The 18021-nt window shown below is 55.9% G+C and overlaps 1 protein-coding gene across 2 annotated transcripts in view; it reads right to left on the reverse strand.

Moving 5' to 3' along the window:
* Nucleotides 1-732: 732 nt before the first annotated feature.
* Nucleotides 733-18021, reverse strand: part of LZTR1 (leucine zipper like post translational regulator 1) — a 21318-nt gene continuing 4029 nt past the window's right edge. The window contains exons 3-21 of one of the 2 annotated variants that reach the window (XM_004386183.2): nt 13955-14011; nt 12270-12349; nt 11699-11807; nt 10827-10910; nt 9911-9968; nt 9092-9231; nt 6794-6995; nt 6229-6384; nt 5723-5833; nt 5436-5528; nt 5203-5298; nt 4952-5117; nt 4512-4681; nt 4242-4398; nt 3327-3453; nt 3099-3248; nt 2284-2389; nt 2106-2186; nt 733-1876 (exon numbers count right to left, since the gene is read on the reverse strand). In XM_004386183.2, coding sequence (XP_004386240.1) covers nt 1760-1876; nt 2106-2186; nt 2284-2389; nt 3099-3248; nt 3327-3453; nt 4242-4398; nt 4512-4681; nt 4952-5117; nt 5203-5298; nt 5436-5528; nt 5723-5833; nt 6229-6384; nt 6794-6995; nt 9092-9231; nt 9911-9968; nt 10827-10910; nt 11699-11807; nt 12270-12349; nt 13955-14011 — 2260 coding nt within the window. In that variant the 3' untranslated portion in view covers nt 733-1759. Of the gene's footprint in view, nt 1877-1979; nt 2187-2283; nt 2390-3098; nt 3249-3326; nt 3454-4241; nt 4399-4511; nt 4682-4951; nt 5118-5202; nt 5299-5435; nt 5529-5722; nt 5834-6228; nt 6385-6793; nt 6996-9091; nt 9232-9910; nt 9969-10826; nt 10911-11698; nt 11808-12269; nt 12350-13954; nt 14012-18021 lie in introns of those variants that run through there. The other variant, XM_023740540.1, reaches the window with a different exon arrangement.

The following is an 18021-nucleotide window of genomic DNA, read 5'->3' on the forward strand; positions in this document are numbered from 1 at the left end:
GGATGTCTGGGGTGAGGTGGGTAGAGTGGTGGCAGTCCTGTGTAGCAGTCCTAGCTTCAGCACATGCTCTTATTTATCAACTCGAAGAATCCAGGCCTTCCTTTATTTGTGTTTTCTGAACAGTCCAGTGTGTGGGGTGACATAGACAGCAAGTATGACTTCTTCTTGCTGTCCTTGGCCACCACAACCCAAAGAACATAGCTGAGTTCTAGTCCCAAGGGAATGAGGCAAACTGCCACATGGCATCTGAAATGTGCTTTCCCGGGGCCCCTGGCATGTAACCACCTTTATTCAGAGTCCTCTCTAGGAGAGCCGCTTGGGGGACCAGTGAATGCAGGGTTTGCTGGTTTGTACAGGCTCCTCCTGGAATGGGGTAAGGCTGCCCTGGGGGTGTGGCAAGCAGTGTCTTGCAGGGTCCTCGGTAGGGGGCTTGGTGGCCCCACCATGAATCACCTACGCTGGCCTGCCTGCCACACACCCTGGCCAACACCCCTCCCCACCTGTGTCCATGGCCCCACTGCTTCCCACCAGGTCTCCCCTCAGTGCATGGCCTCCCACTGCAACGCCTCCTGCTGCCCACTCCTAGTGTCCCCCAGCTCATTTTTTGTGCCAGGCCACATCCTAAGTTGCTGGCTGCCACCCTTGGCTCAGGGATTTCTGGACTGCACACAGTCATCTAGGCCCTTTTCAGCAAGGACTGCTGTGTGGCAGGACCAGGATGGAGGGGAGTACACACAGGGGAGGGGGCGAGCTCCAAGGCCAGGACTAAAGTAACTCACCCCCAAAGGGGACTCTAACCTCCTGGCAGCCAGGGCAGAAAGGTCCCAGAGATTCTTGTTCCCAGATAGGGTGCAGGAATGTACCACCGCACAAGGGTGCACTCACAGGGCCTCTGTAGAAGACAAGTGGATGCAAGGATCTGTCTCCAACTTCCCAGCCAGGCAGGGGCCAGCCCACAGTCCACAGAAGCCAGCTGTGCTGGCACAGGAGCGAGGCAGCTCTGGGCCTCAAGGGTCTGCGGGGGGGCGGGGTCAGGCTGATTCCTCCCACAGCTCCCCCCACCATGTGACTAGTGTGGGGAGTGCCGACAAGCCGGGCTGCTGGGCAGGCACAAGTGGAGATGGACACAGCAAGCTGTGTGGTAGCTCTATGTGGCTTTAATGCGGCATTTGTGACAGAGTAAATGCTTAGTGAGGGATGCATGGCGGGCCCCGTGGACTGCAGCCCCACAGCCCCACTGGAGCCAGGCCCAGATCACCTAAAATTCATCTCTTTGAGTCAGATCCCACCCACCCATCGCTGATCCCCACTCAAAGACTCAGGGTGGGAGAGCCCCTTACACAACCTCTGTGAGGGTGGGAGGCAGCACACAGACCCCCCGGGGCTGCAGCATTCTGCTGAGCCCTCCCTTCCACGGTCAGAGGCTGCAAGCTCCTGCTGGGAGGGTGAGGGCTCGTCCCTCCCCATGCTGGGCAATGGCCAGGATCCTGCCTCCTCCAGCCGTGTCCCCATCACTGACCCCAGCTTCCTACCTACACCTCCACACCAGGAGAGTGCAGCCAGGCATGTGACCTGGGACGTGTGTCCTCAGAAGCAAAATGAGGTGTCTGAGCCTCCCTTCTGGGGTTCTGGGCATCCTGCCTGATCATTCTCAACCCATTCACCACAGGGCCGCGTGTGGCCGGCACAGGGCTGTACGTGGCTGGCACAGGGCTGCTTGTGGCCAGCAGTGTCTCTGCAGTGGGCACTTCGTGGGTCCTCATATGTCGGCGCCCAGCTCTGCGCACTGCTTGTCGGAGATGTGGGAGGCCAGGGAGTCTATGATGTCAATCAGCAGCTGCTGACTCAGTGACCGCAGTGTAGGCAGCTTGGAGACCTGCGGGAGGTGACCACACGCCAGAATGGGATGGGCCCAGGTAGCACTAGGGTGGGTTGCGAGGCCCTCTGGGGGCCTTCCTGGCCAGCACGGCTCAGGTGGCTCAGAGAATGGTGAGGGGTGGCCATGGGTGGGCAACCCTGCATAGCTTATCCCAAGGGCCCACCACCACGTGGCTGAGGTCACTGCCCAGGGAAGTGGGTCCTAAAGGTGAAGCCTGTGGCCTGACCTTGGTGAACTGGTGCACAATGATGTGCAGGCAGTGCCGCTTCATGTCCAGCGCCTGTGTCTTATCAGCTGCTTCCAGGATCTGGAAGAGCAGGTACCTGAGGTGCAGCACCCTGTCACCCACCCAGGCCCTGGAGGAGGCCCAGCCCTCAGGGGGAGGCCCAGGCCGGCTGAGCTACCTGCAGCACGTTCTGCACCGTCACATTCATCTCCAGGTTCTGCTTGCAGTAGGCCTGCAGCCGGTTGTTGTAGAATCCGTAGTAATAGGGAGCAGCAAACAGATAGCTGGGCTGGTTAAGGAGCTGCCAGCACGGGGACTCTGTCCTCCCATGGACCTTTCTCCTCCTCCCCCTCACTGATGGTGCGGCTGGAGCCGCACACTCATAGGGGTAGAGGACACTGGGGGCCGTGGCTTCCCCTCCTGCTTGCCCAGAACCAGGGTGGCTGCGTCACAGGAGGGACTGGCCCTGGGCTTCACAGGGAGTAGGGGCTGGGATCAAGTCCTGGCTCGGACACCAACTTGCTCTCTAAGTGGGGTTCTGAATCACTTAGGGGTCCCAGAGCCCCTTCACAATCGAAAGAAAACCATGGAATCCTCCCTGCAGAAAAATGTCCTTATATACATTTGTAGAACCAGTCCCAGGTCTCACAGACCCCCTGCACGGCACCCTGTAGGGGAAGGGCCCCATGATCAGACCACCACTGAATGCTGGTGGTATCACTCCACATGTATCTGCTCACTTGTCAGAGCCAGGACAGCCCTTCTTCAGGCTGCTGAGGACAAGAACCCAACCATCCCTCCCAACTGGAAAGCCCTCCCTATGGCCATCCTATGGCTGGAGAGAACCCCTGGGGAGCGCCAGGCCCAGGACAGTGGGCACTGGGAAATTCTCTGGAGAGTGTGGTGACCTGGCTAAGACCACCGGCCCAACCAAGACAGCGTGCCCCAAAGCCCCCAAGCAGTGGCCCAGGAGCCCCAGGCGCACAAGGATACAGTGAGTCCTCAGGTGGCATGTTGACCTCGCCATAGTAGATGTAGCGCAGCATGGACTCAAAGGCCTGCCGGCTGGGGACCATCTCCCCAATGGAGATGTTCACCTGCCCATCCTCAGGCATGAAGGAGCGGAACATGGCCTCAAAGTAGCTGCAGATAAGGTGGCGATGGCGGCTCAGTGAGCATGGCCAGCAGCTGGGCCCACCCCCGCTCTGGGCCCCCACCCACCTGGAGCGGGCAGCTAGGATGGCCTTGTGAGCTGGCCGTGGGTGTCCGTCCAGTAGCAACGTGATGTCACAGAACTCCGCACCTGCCCCCTCCAGGTACGCCTTCATGTCCTGGATCAGAGATGTGCCTAGGGGTGGGGAAGAAGCCTGAGCAGGTGCCTCCCAGCCTCCCACAGACCCGCCTGCTCCCTTGGCCTGTCAGGTACTACCTCCCTGCACATCCATCGGCGTTGTTCCCTGGACAAAGCCTCCCTGGCCAGAGGCTTCACTTGGGCCCTGGGCACTGCCGGACCTGCTCTCCTTGGCCCTTGTATACCCAAGCCCTGCAGCTCTAGGAAGTCGTCTCAGGCCCTCACGTCTGACCTCCCTGCCCAGATGCAGCACCCCTTGGCCCCTTTGCTCCGGCTGCAGACAGTGTGGGACTTCAGTGTCTCCCAGAGCACTAAGAGCTCAGGGGCTGGGGTCAGCACAGGTCCCAAGAAGGGTCAAGAGAGTACAGGCTGGGTGGGGTCTGGTCTGTGGGCTGTTCTCACCCTTCACTAGGCTCCAGACAGGTGTGCCTAAACAAGCAGCTCAGCAGCTGACTTGCTGTGACCCTAGGTATGTCACTGACCTCAGAAGTGATCAGACCTGAACCCCCAGCCAGGGCAAGCAGCCCCATCTCCACCACCAGCAATGGGCTCAGGGGTCACTCCACCCACTGGCGCAGCCCACTGCTGATAGCCCTGTGGCCAGGCGGTTCTTCATTCCACAGAGCTGCCCAGCTGTGGGTATGCTTGGGACACACTCTGGGGTCTCAATGCCCTCCCCCACAGCCTGAGGGCTTGGCAGACACTATCTGAGGCTCCCAAGTCTTCTACCCATGATGGACACACCCAGCTGGCCCCTCTCAGGGACGGTGACGGGGGCTCCCTACCGATGTCCACAGGCTGGTCTGAAGGGGCGCGAGGGGGCGGCTGCTGCTTCCGCCGCACGATCTCCACAATGAGAGGTGACGAGAGACGCTCAAACTCCTTCATCATGATCACTTGGTTGAAGTGGGACTCCTTCACCACAAAGTTCAGGCAGTGCTCCTGGACAGACAAACCGGGAGGGTGGCAGGTGAGGGCCGAGCAGCAGGCTGGACACAGGGAGGGGATGGTGGAGTGTGGCAGACCCTCCCCAACTGCCCCAGGCCCCAGTGCACCTTGAGCTGGCCCAGCTGCAGCCTGGCAGCGCTCTCACACACAACCAGCACGTTCTGCAGGTCTACAGAGGCCTCGATGTATTGCCGACACAGCTGCTCAAGGCGGCACAGCTGGAAGCTCAGCGCCAGCTTGTACACGTCCATGATGAGCAGCACGTCCTCCACGTGGCCTGTGCCCAAGAGCCTCCTGAGCTACGGGGCAGGGGGCCTGGGGCTCCCCCAACGGAGGGGACGGGTCAGTGCTGCCAGGCGGGAGCAGGCCATGGGGGGCTCAGCTGTTCACGCCTGTCACCACAGTAGTCACAGCCTCAGGCTCAGACTGCCCATCTGTAAGGCGGGAAACGCCACCTCCCACCATGGAGCAGCACTGCCCTGCCCTGTCCGGTGCTCGCCTCACCCTGTCCCGCGCTTACTTGCCCCGTGTGCCCCGCCCAGCAGACCTTTCCGCGGGTATCGAATCTTGTCCGTGTAGAGGAACTGCATGAGCACCTCAAAGGGCCGGGCCTCAGCCTCACGGATGGCCACAGGCAGCAGGGGTGGCCGGGCACCACCCACAGCCCCACCAGTGGCCTCCCTGGGGGCCGAGGACGCTTCTTCCTCCAGCTTCTGTAGGGAAAACAGGGGTGTCCAGGGCTCTGCAGGCGGACACAGTGCCAGCTGAGTGGATGTGCCTCACCTAGGCCAGCCTCACCTGGGCCAGCCGCTCCCGTGCCTGCAAAATCTTCCTGCGCAGCCAGCGGCTCCGTGCTGTGACAATGGCCACGTGGCCCTGCACACACTCCTCCTTCTGCAGTAGAGACGGTACATGGTTGATGCTGTGGGACCCCGTCTCAGGACAGAGGCATAGCCAGCAGGCAGCCCACCTGAGGTGCAAGGCTTCTCCTCCCTGGGCAGCAGGCAGGGGACCCAAGGAAGGGCACCCACCTCGCCCAGCACAAACTCCACATCACAGAACTGGCGGCTCTCCCACAGCCGCCCGTAATCCTCATGTAGCGTGCACTTGGGGTAACAGGAAAACTACAGGGGACAACAGAATGGGGCCACACTCACCATAGGCTCTCCAGGCTGACCTGGGCTCCAGAAGGCAGGTGGGGTCACCCTGAGGCCTCAGGCCTGTGGCATCTGCAGCTGCCCCTGTACCGGGGCCTCCACCACCACTCTCATCTTCAGCCTGGGCCCCAGCCCACCCAGCAAGCCCATAATCCCCACACCTGGAACCTGTACATCTCCCCGCTGCGGATGTTGTTGTCCATGGTGCCTCCGAAGATGTACATGGCGTCCGAGATTACAGCAGCTGCGTGGAAGAGCCTCCCGCTGGGCAGCTGGGGGAAGGGGGGCAAGTTGGTGGGTGGGTGGGATGGGGCAGGTTCTCTGGCAGTGGGGCTAGGGGGTGGTCAGGGAGCACAGCCCCCTGGCAAAAGGGCTCCCAGACGGGACAGAGCTGCGGTGTGTGGGGGGCCCAGAACAGTGAAGTAATGGGCAGAACAGTGCTCGGTTTAATAAGCTGAACCACTGAGGCCCAGGGGCAAACGCTGCAGCTGGCGCTGGAGTCCTTGGGCTCAGGGGCAGGCTAGGCTCCAGGCCCTGCTCCTTACTTGCTGTGACCCTGAGTGGTACTGTTTGTGCCTCAGCCTCCCACCTGTGAGTGGGGCTGACAACGGAACCTGCCCAGGTGGTTGGGGTGCTGGAGCCTTAGTGAGGCCTTGTTTCTACTCACCTCTGAGGCTGGCTGGGCTGGCTGCTTGGCTGTTGTGGGGCTGAAGTCCAGGCCAAACACATCTCGGGACTTCTTGAAGCCACTCCGCTCCTCGGCGGCCAGGGCAGGCACCTCCTCAGAAGCAGATGCTCGCTCTGGCACCTCCACCCCACCAACCTGGTGAGACAGCATGGAGAATGAGACCAGGGAGTGGGGGCCAGGCAGGCCCCAAAAACTCAGGCCCCCAGCCCCAAGAGCACTGTGGGAACAGGGTGCAGGGCAGGAAAGGCCACAGGACAAGGTGGCTCATAGCACGTGGTCAAGGGTGGCTGTGCAGGGCCCCAGGGTGAACATGTCTTCAGCACAGGGAAGACTTGGCAGGTGTGGGACATGACAGGCTCCCTTGGCCACGGACCAAGGCCAGGCCAGTGGGCCAGGGTGAGCCAAGTGGGCATCCAGGTGCTATCCAGGCAGCTATGGCCTTGCCTTGCTTCCACTATGGCACATACCTCGCTGTCAAGAACAGGGTGGTCAGTGGGGATAGAGGGAGCAGGGAAGATGCCATAGCATCTGGCCTGGTGCTCACCTCGCTGTCAGAGCTGGGCTGAACAACCTCCCAGGTCTGGAAGTCCACGTCGTAGCAGTGCAGCTCATTGGGCAGTGTGTTGTCGGCTGCACCCCCGAAAACGTAGAGGTGGCGGTCAAAAGCCACCATGGTGTGCCCATAGCGCCGCTGTGGGGGTGGTGGGGAGCCCCGGAGCAGGTGCTCAGTGGGGATGCGTGTCCACCTGGGGGCGTATAGCAGTGAGCCAGGCCCCGGGGCCACTGCTCCCACACGGCCTCTACTGGGCTCCACTGCTGCCACTGGGGCCCTACCCATGCCCCTTCCCTGTGCCCATCATAAACCAGGGGCGATCCTGCTTCAGAGGCAATGGAGTCCTGCACAAAACAGTGCCACGGCGGGCGGCTGCGCGTGCTCCACGGCGCCTGCCAATCCCCACAGCTAGGCCACTGCAGAAGCCGCCCAGACCGCCTCCCGATGTGCTCCCGTAACACTTCCCACAAGGCCAAAGCTTCCGCCAAGACCCTAATGCTTAGTCAGCTGGATAGCCTTAACATCCCGCAGGCAGCTCCTATCCAGATGGGACGTGGAGCCTGTGCACTGCCCACACACAGGGCCTTCCCACCCACAGCAGAGAAGGTGACCACAGGCCTCTGGGAGGGAAAAGGGGCAAAGGGCGGAGACCGAGGCAAGGCATGCGGCCACCTAGGAGGGCTGCAGGAGAACAAAGGCTGATGGGGGTTGCCAGGCCTCCCAGCGCCCACCCTGGGCTGCAGGGTTTCTTCTTACTCCCCATCCACTCCGCCACCAGCCTTGAGACAGGCGCCACCCACTCGCACTGCCCGCCCTGCTTCTCCAGTCTGCTTCATGGGTGGCCCGGGCCCTGTCTCCAGCCACACTGGCCCTGGGCCCCTCACTCCCGCCTGCAGACCCCCAAGAGACAGGTATCCTGGGGCCCTGCATCTTCCCCCAGTGCTGGCTGAGGACCCCCTCGCAGATTCGGTGCTGCAACCTACCTGCCTGGCCCAGACACTGAGCGTCTGTGTCCACTTCCCCTACATCTGGGTGCCCCCAAACTCTGCCTCCAAAGCATGTCTGGATTCCCCCTCACCGGCCCTCCTGCTCAACGCAGGCCTCTGCATCATTCCTCTCCAGGTCCGTCACCCTGCACTGTGGCGGCACCCCCTCCCACTTACTCCCTCTCACCTCTCCAGACATGGTTGGCCCCCCACCCGCACCCAGCCCTCTGTGCTCTAGCAGCCCAGAAGACACTGGCCCTACCACCATCCAGCACCTCCCAGCCCCGCTATGGCCAGGCTAGCGCCTCGCCCCTCCCTGCCCAGTGGAGTCCAAAGTCTGCAGGGAGAGTGGAAGTGCCTGGCCAGGGGCAGAGGCCTCGTATGGAGCATTGTGAGGAAGGAAGCCAGAGGGCTGTCAGGGCCGCACTGAGCAGCAGGACAAGGGACAAGAACAATGGTACTCAAGGTGCTGGCCCAGCTGGAGCTGTGGGCGAGCAAAGACTTCCAAGGTCCAGGCTGAGGTGTGGTGCTTGCCCTTGCGACTGGGCAGCAAGACCCCCGGGTGCACTCGGCCAGACACTGATGAGAACGGCCATTATAATGAGACAGAGAATAAGCAAGAACCAGGGCACAGGGCATGCAGGTGGCGCCACTCCAGAGCAGGGTCTTGGGTGGGGCAGCAAGTGGGACACCAGAGTTCTACGCGGCAGCCAAGCAGAGCCCCCGTCCTGTATGTAGTGAGACCCTCCTCCCAGGCCTGGCCAACCCCAGAGTGGGGAACTGGTCCCCTCTGCCCAGGAGGCGGACACTTCCTCCTACCTGCTGACAGCCCTGGCCTTCAAGGCAGCTCCCAGGTCCCCCTCCTGGGTTCCCAGAGCCGAAGCAAGGCCGGCAGCCACCCCCAGGAGCAGGCTTATCGTGGAGCCGAGGGCCAGCAGCAGAAGGGTATTACAGCTGGAAGCTCCTAGGGCCTGTGCACCCCTCTGATCTCCCACCATCACATGAGATCTATGCTGGCTGCAGGTGGTATTGGTGGCACTGACCAAGCTCTTCAAGGAGCAGGGGCATCCTCCCACTGGATGAAGGAGCAGGGCCCACCCAGGACCTACCTTGTAGACAGCCACACCCAGGAGCCAAGGGGCCTTGTGCCTAGCCTATACAAGGCACACTGTGCACCCTGCTCCAGGAGAGCAGCTGGGAGGATGGCGACCAGAATTCAGGCTCTGGGGCTGATTGTGGAGGCATCTACCAGCTAGGTCACCTATCTGCACCTGCCCAGGGCCCCGCCCACGACGGCACTCACGTCTTGTCTTTGAATTCAAACTGGAAGAGGTTGTTGGTGATCTTGGCTCCACTCTGGCCGGAAAACACGAACATCTTGTCTTGGCACACGGCCACGGGGAAGTTGCAGCAGGAGGGCGGGATCTCGCCGATCTGGGCCACCTGTGGGGGAATGGGGGATGCTCAGCCTGGGGCCTTCTAGGACCAGGCTCAGACTGTTGCACTTGAGCTGCTTTTACTTTTGAAACTTCCCTAAATAAGTGTTGGCGATTAAATTTTGCAGAACAGCCTAAAGTATAAGAACAGCTTCCCACAAACCATCTCACAAACCAAAAACAATCAGGTGCTGTGAGATCAACTCCAACTCATGGTGCCCCTATGTGTGTCAGGGTAGAACTGTGCTCCACAGGGCTTTCAATGGGTGACTTTTTGGAAGTAGATTGCCAGGCCTTTCTTCCAAGGTGCCTCTGGGTGGTCTTGAACTTCCAACCTTTTGATCAGTGGCTGACTGTGTTAAATGGCCATGCAGGGACTCCAAGTTTGAACAGCTGGGGCTAAACTCATCACTACAGAGGAAAGGAACAGTGCGAGGGGACAGTGGGACAGCATGACAGGTGGCCCGGAAGCTCCAGTGACCATGACTCTGGAAAATGTGGATTAGACCAAAATAGCATCCGTCACTTGTGACATTCAACTCCCCAACAGCACAGAACCTACAGAGGTGGCTTGCTAGGTACCTGCCACTGAAACTGGGAAAGGGGCTGAGCAGGAGGCAAGGCTGGGAACAGGCTGGGCTTGAGCAGGGGAGAAGGCACCTACCCTGGCTCCCTGCACCCCTTACCTCCTCCCAGCATGTGAGCTCCCGATCCTGGAGGCCAATCGTCCACATGTCATTCAACCTGCATTAGGACGGGGTGATGACCCTCACCATTGGGTCTGGCTGTCAGGGCAGCACAGCCCTGCCAGGAGGGCAGGCCCCAGGGATGAATCTGTCCCTAGGATGCTGATCAGGGACACTCGTGCAGAGCCATAAGGCGGGAGCTTCAGCAGAGGAGGGCAGCTGTACAGAATCTCTGCAGGGCCGTGACAGCAGCATGCCAACCTTCCACACGCCCAGGGCTGGCATCTGCCTGACCTGGCAACATGCCCAATGTCTGCACACTCAGCAGCTGTCCCTAGTGCTGGCAGGGACCATAAGGAGGTCATGCTCATGGAAGCCACCACCAGCAGAGACCAGGAGGGGTTTCTGCAGTGCTACAGTTTAGGGGACAAACGTGCTGCTTTTGTGATCAGAAAAATACAGTTTTCTAGCACAAGGAGGAAAATTCCTGAGACAGAGGCAGGAGCCCAGGGCTGGGAGAGGCCAGTCGGAAACCCAACGCTGCCCACTGCCCACCAGCCCTCAGGGCCCCTTCTCACTGGGGCCTTGATGTCCTCGCCCTACCCCTACCCGTGCTGGGCTCTGGCCTCTTTGCTCCAGGAACATGCACACCCTGAGACTGATGCATGAACACAGGCTGGGCTCATCACCCTCTCTCCCCAAGGGACTTAAGGGGTCCAGCCCTACTGACTTCTGTGGGGTTGGGTGGGGGCTCCTTCACCCACCCCTGTCCACATGCCCACCCTCCCAAGACCCCTGGGCAGGGTGGTGCTCAAACCCACCGGGCTGACCTTTCCTGGCCAGGAAGGCCTACTCCATGCCTCAGCACACTCAGGGGCAGCGCAGAGACAGGCTGCACAGGGTGGGCGCCACCTACCTGGCATTGCCATCATAGCCAGCGAAGATCCAGAGCTTTTCATTGTACACTGTGGCGCCATGAGCAGACCTAGCGACTGGCAACCTGGAGTGTGGGGGAGCAAGGAGTGAGGCCATGCATGCGCCTGACCCTCACGGCCCCGCTAGCCCAGCACATGAGCTGTTACCCTGTGTGTCCCTGCCTGGACCCCTGAGGTGGCTGGTCCCCACACTGGCCTGATGCCAGGGCTCTGAGAGCCTCTGGCTGGACACTGGTAGTAATGGCACCAGAGCCATGGACATTCCTAGGCTGAGCCCAGGAGGTGCAATGGGTGGCTGAGCAGAGGGATTCGGGCAACCACATAGCCCCAGGACCCCTTCTAAGTGGCCACCAAAATACCCAAAGAAGGATTTGCAAAGGCAGGACCAGGGACGCCTGTCAGCAGTCTGTTTCGGTCTCTTCTAATCTCTAGAAAGAAAGAGTCTCAGGGCTGTAGGGAGGCCGTGGCCACGTTTGGCTAGGAGTCAGTGAGTCCTAATCAGCTTCCAGAGTCCCTGGGTGGTGCAAATGGTGAATGAGCTCAGCTGCTAACCGAAAGTCTGCTGGTCTGAGCTCACCCAGAGGTGCTTCAGAAGAGGCCTGGCAATCTACTTCCAGGAAACTAGCCATTGAAAACCCTATGGAGCATGGTTCTACTCTGACACACAGGGTCACCATGACTCAGAGGCACCTCGATGGCAAATGGTTTGGTGTTTTTGGTTTTAACCAATTCCCAGGCCCTCTTCCCGTGGCTCCTCATCTGTGATGCTGGGAGGCAGGGCAGGTCCACTGGTCCCCAGGGACCAGTTCAGTAGCCATCAGGACACTCCCAGAATCTCAGCCAAGCCTCTCACCGCCCTTCGATCTTCCACTCGGTCCACTGGCCAGTTGCAAACTTGTACTCAAAGAGATCGTTTTTATTCTTCAAGTTAGAATTCGAATAAATGTCCCCAGTGTAGCCCCCTGGGTAGAGAGAGTGAGAAAATGTTATGCCTAAAAGCAGCATTTCAGAGTCTTCAGGCCCCTGGAGACAGGCGCACACCCCTGCAGGTTAAAACACTTTCTGGGACTCCTTCCACCAGCCTCAGGGAGCACTAGCTGCCCTCCTGTCTCTGGGCAAGGCTCTGGGGACACAGATGAGCAGAACAGTGTCCCCTGCTCCTGCAGAGAGGACCCACCTGTCACAGACAATTCCAATACTGTGAGATGGGGACAGTTAGGAATAGGGGCCCACAGGCTGAAGGGGCCTAGAGGAGACCCTGCCCAGCCCAGGGAGGTCATGGGCGACTTCCCAGAACTCATAGGACTCTGGCAGACAAAGCTGAGGGTAGGCAGCAAGGGCCCACCAAGCAGGACCCAGCCTGCAGAGACCTTCATACCAAGGCCGGTACCAAGGGGTCAGGAGAGGGCCCAGAGGCTGCTCACCAAAGACGAACATGCTGCTCCCGTAGACCACAGCTGAGTGGTGGTAGCGGGGTGCTGGCGGGGTCCCAGTTGTGAAGGCCCTGGGGTGGCACAAGGGGTGTGAGTGGTGGTGGGACCAGTGGGGACTCCCACTTGCACAAGACAGCTGCTGTGCCCCCAGGCCTCCTCTTATGTTTTGTATTTCGAAGGTAATACCTGGCTCATTATAGAAACTTTAAAAAATCAGCAAGAACAACAAAAAGCAGGCACTAAGAACAGATAAGAATGATGGCTGCACGTGAAGAATGTAATTAACATCACTGAACTGCACACATGAAGGTTGTTGAAACGTCAAACGTTTTGTTGCATGGGTATTTACCACAATTACGATGATTTTTAAAAACCAAGCACTAAAACCCATGCATAACCCTCCACCAGAAAATTGCGGTCATTCCGCTGTGTCCTCGGAGTATTTATACCTCTGAGTCACTTCTAAGATGGAATCACAAGCAAGATATTTTGTAATCTGCTGTTTCAACTTAACAGTAGGCTGTGGCTCAGCCTTCTTGCCACTCTAGAATCCTCTATACCCAGATCTGCAGTGCTGCCAATACCCTACTGCGTGGGTGGTCCATACGTTTTATTTATCGAATTAAAAAGTCATTTATGCTGCTTTTCCAAGGCTGCTCCTTTTCAGAATTTCATTGTATGCTTAAGCAACTTTTAACAAAGAACTGTAAATTCTTCAAGCAATTTTTAAATTTAATCTGTACCTATTAACTGTATTTTAAAAATGACATGTGGGAGAAACAGCACATAAACTTCAGGAGATATTCCAGTGGCGGCTCAAGTCTCCTGGGACCCTGACCTGGCCACTCAGCAGCTGTGGGTCCTGGGTCAGATATTTATGTCTCCAGTCCCGATGCCCTCCTCTGTCATGGGGCGGGGAGTGGGACCCCCCCACCCTGAGGGCTTCTAGGACCAGGAGGCTGTGCGCAGGGCCCCCACTCAGAGTGTGGCACTACGAGCGCTCAGTGGGTTTGTGATCCTGGTGGGACGATGGCAGAGATCAGGAGGAGCCCGTTAGCTCTCAATCTTGAGATCCATCTCTCCCCTTTCCCTGTGGACTGCTTGCCGGGAAGGGGCCAGACTGGAGTGAATGGGCACAAACATCCTGGGCCCAGAGAAGGCAAACATCTTGCCCAAGGCCAGCCATGTAGGAGGGCATCTGTCAGAGGGAGACCACCAAGGTCCTGGCTCTTCTGCAGAGGGTGAGCCCACAAGGCAGGGGGTGAAGAATGCCCCTACTGCCAGCCCCAGGCACCCTGCAACACAGAGTCAACCCCAAGGGAACCATCAGCAATAGCCCCATGCTGGCTCCCGTAGGAGGCCCTAGCCTGGAGACAGGACTGGTGACTGCAGGGTTCTCCTCGGTTAGAATCTAGAGACCCACAACTGGATCAAACAGATCCCCTAGTAAACAGCATACAGAATTATGCACCACAGTCTTGTGGACAGGGAAAGATACCCAGACAATAGAGGAAAAGGCTAGGAGTGGTTCTGGGTGTGGCAACCGAGGACTGTTCTCCCTTCTTTCAGCTTCTTGGGTTTTCCACAATGAACAGGACGACAATGGCCACTGGAATCAGCAGAGGGTCACTCTGTTTTATAAGACAAAGTGGGGTTTTGGAGCTGAGGCTGCTCACCTGCACCAGGAACAGTCCTTCACGTCAAAGCGCAGGAGGTCATTGAGCATTGTCTTCCTGAAAGTAGCCAGAGAGAGAGCAGCATTGGAACCGAGGAACCCCAAGATGCATGCTGCAGATGGAGGGGCTGCTTTTGGCTGGTTGCTGACCCTCTGGAAGGCGACCCAGCTGTTGCAGGGGCCGGGGCGGCCACACAGGTGGGACCAGGACCAAAGCATTATCCAGCCACCAGGAGCCACCCAGCTGCTACACTGAGGGCAGGAAACAGCCCAAAGGCCAGAGTCACCATCCATAACTCACTCTGGGCTCCACTGTCCCCACTTGTGCATCTCAACACCCCCTCTCTGAGGCTGCTCACCATGGTGCGAATGCTTGCCCACACCTCAAGAGAGGTCCTTTCTTCTCTCTGATCTTCCTGGCCTCTCCATTGTAGAAACAATGTAACACCTACCTTCTGTCAAAGATAGCATACAGTGGAATACAAATCCACTGGTCACTGCACCACCTGTTAGGCTGGCGCCCTCCACACGTCACCTCCCAGACTACTATGGCTGTTAGCTGCCCTCCTCGGCCCCTGACTCACGACAATCCCAGGCACAAGAGAACGAAACTGCACCATCTGCATGACTGGTTGCAGGTTGACCCAATGTGATCCACAGGATTTTTGTTGGCTGATTTTTTGGAAGTAGATCACCAGGCCTTTCCCCTAGTCTTTCTTAGTCTGGAAGCTCTGCTGAAACCAGTTCAGCATCACAGCAACACACAAGCCTCCACTGACAAGACAGGCGGTGGCTGCATATGAGGTGCACTGGCCAGGAATCAAACTTGGGTCTTCCACATGGAAGGCAAGAATTCTACCACTGAACCACCACTGCTTCTCGCTACCACCCAAAAGAAGGCCATCACCTCAACAGCCCAGCAGCTCCTGCCCACTAGGCCTCACTCAGCCTGCACCATCCCAGGGAGGGACATTCCTCTCTCATTTTCCAGATGGGGACACTGAGCCTGGGGATGAAAGGGCGTGCCCAAGACCATGCAGCTGAAACGCAAACTTGGAAGCCTGGAGGTGGGACTGCATCTTGCACTGCAACTAGAGTGAAGATCAACCGTATCCTGTTTCTTATATCAAAAAACGTTTCCGCTTGCTGCTACAGTTGTCACACAAACTCTAGGTTATAGAGTACTCCCAGGGATGGGGGCCCCAATCCCCTCCACACCACACCTCCACTGCCCCCACCACCACCACCACCCCACCCTCCAACCACCCCCCTACCCTCCCACCACCCGCCTACCCCCCTGCCCTGTGCTGGACACCAAGGCCTCTCCTGGTTGGGGGACAGTGTTCATGCTTCAGTAAATGCTACAAGCAGAGTCCTCTACCTTATTCCATTCCAGGTCTGGGTTGGGTGGTGGGGGGATACAGCAGGAACTGAGCTCAGACGTGCCCTGGTGAAGCCAACATTCCAGTGGAGGAGACAGATAGGAACAAATATCCATGTGCTCGAGACCAGTAGAGAGGGTGAGAGGGCTCAGAGGGATGGGCGGCTGCCAGTTCCCACAAGGCATGAGGAGGGCAGGAAGGGGGCAGAGGAAACCATCTGTGCACCTGGGGTGGGCATTCTAGGCAGAAGGAGCAGCCAGGGCAAGGGCCAGGAGAGCGCTTGGTCTAGTCAAAACACAGCAAGGGAGCCAGTGAGGGTGCGAGCACAGGGCCTCACAGATGCCATGACAAGTGGGTGGACATCACAGGGTTCTGAGCTGAGAAGGGACACGCTCCAACTTGCATTTTTAAATGGAGCCCTCTGCTCCAAAATACATAAAACAAACTCTAACAGCAATGAAAAGAGAGATAGACATCTCCACAACAGTAGTAGACTTCAATACACCACTTTCGGTGAAGAACAGAACATCCAGAAAGAAGCTCAACAAAGACATGGAAGAGCTAAATGCTACAACCAACTTGATCTCATAGATATATACCGAACACTCCACCCAACAGCAGCCAACTATACTTTCTTTTCCAACACACGTGGAACATTCTCCAGAACAGACCACATATTAGGCCATAAAGCAAGCCTTAACAAAATGCAAAGCATCGAAATATTACAAAGCATCTTATCTGAACATAAAGCCATAGAAGTAGAAACCAACAACAGAAAAAGCAAGGAAAAAGAATCAAACACATAGACTGAACAACACCTTGCTTAAAGACTACTGGGTTATAGAAGAAATTAAGGATGGAATAAAGAAATTCATAAAATCAAATGAGCATGAAAACACATCCTACCAGAACCTTTGGGACACAGCAAAGGCAGTGCTCAGAGGTCAGTTTATAGCAATAAATCCACACATCCAAAAAGAAGAAAGGGCCATAATCAAAACATTAACCCTACAACTGGAACAAGTAGAAAGAGAGCAGCAAAAGAAGCCCTCAGGCATCATAAGAAAGGACATAATAACAATTAGAACAGAATTAAATAAAATAGAGAACAGAAAAACAATTGAAAGAGTTAACAAGACCAAAAGCTGGTTCTCTGAAAAGATCAACAAAACTGATAAACCACTCGCCAAACTCACAAAAGAAAAACAGGAGGGGAAGCAGATAACCCATATAAGAAATGAGATGGGTGATATCACAACAGACCCAACTGAAATTAAAGGAATCATAACAGAATACTATGAAAAACTGTAATCTAACAAATTTGAAAACCTAGAGGAAATGGACAAATTTCTAGAAACTCACTGCCTACCTAAAGTAACACAAACAAAGGTGGAACAACTAAATAAACCCATAACAAAAGAAGAAGTTGAAAGGTAATTTAAAAACTCCCAACAAAAAAAACCCTGACCCAGATGGCTTCACTGGAAAATTCTACCAAACTTTCAGAGAAGAGTTAACACCACTACTACTAAAGGTATTTCAGAGCATAGAAAAGGATAGAATACTCCCAAACTAATTCTATGAAGCCAGTATCACCCTGATACCAAAACCAGGTAAAGACACCACAAAAAAAGAAAATTACAGACCAATATCCCTCATGAACATTGACGCAAAAACCCTCAACAAATTCTAGCCAATAGAATTCAGCAACATATCAAAAAAATAATTCACCATGATCAAGCGGGATTTATACCAGCTATGCAGGGATGGTTCAACATTAGAAAAACAATCAATTTAATCCATCACATAAATAAAACAAAACACAAGAACCACATGATCTTATCAATTGATGCAGAAAAGGCATTTGACAAAGTCCAACACCCATTCGTGAAAAAAACTCTCAACAAAATAGGAGTAGAAGGGAAATTCCTCAATATAATTAAGGGCATTTATACAAAGCCAACAGCCAACATCATCCTAAATGGAGAGACTTTGAAAGCATTCCCCTTGAGAATGGGAACAAGACAAGGATGCCCTTTATCACCACTCTTATTCAACACTGCTGGAGGTCCTAGCCAGAGCAATTAGGCTGGAAAAAGAAATAAAGGGAATCCAAGTTGGAAGGGAAGAAGGAAAAGTGTCTCTATTTGCAGATGATATGGTCTTATACACAGAAAACCCCAAAGAATCCATAAGAAAACTACTGGAACTAATAGAAGATTTCAGCAAAGTTTCAGGATACATGATAAACATACAAAAATCAGTTGGATTCCTTTACACCAACAAAGAGAACCTCGAAGAGGAAATCACCAAATCAATACCATTTACAATAGTCCCCAAGAAGATAAAATACTTAGAAATAAGTCTAACCAGAGACGTAGAAGATCTATACAATGAAAGCTACAAGACACTACTGCAAGAAACCAAAACAGACCTGCATAAGTGCAACAACATACCTTGCTCATAGATAGGCAAACTCAACATTGTGAAAATGTCAATTCTACCCAAAGCGATCTACAGATACAATGCAATCCCTATCCAAATTCCACTGGCATTTTTTAATGAGATAGAGAAACAAATCACCAACTTCACATGGAAAGGGAGGAAGCCCCATACAAGTAAAGCATTACTGAAGAAGAACAAAGTGGGAGGCCTCACACTACCTGATTTTAGAACCTATTATACC

The sequence above is a fragment of the Trichechus manatus genome, unplaced genomic scaffold (assembly GCF_000243295.1).
Source record: "Trichechus manatus latirostris isolate Lorelei unplaced genomic scaffold, TriManLat1.0 scaffold00157, whole genome shotgun sequence".
Taxonomy (NCBI): Eukaryota; Metazoa; Chordata; class Mammalia; order Sirenia; family Trichechidae; genus Trichechus; species Trichechus manatus.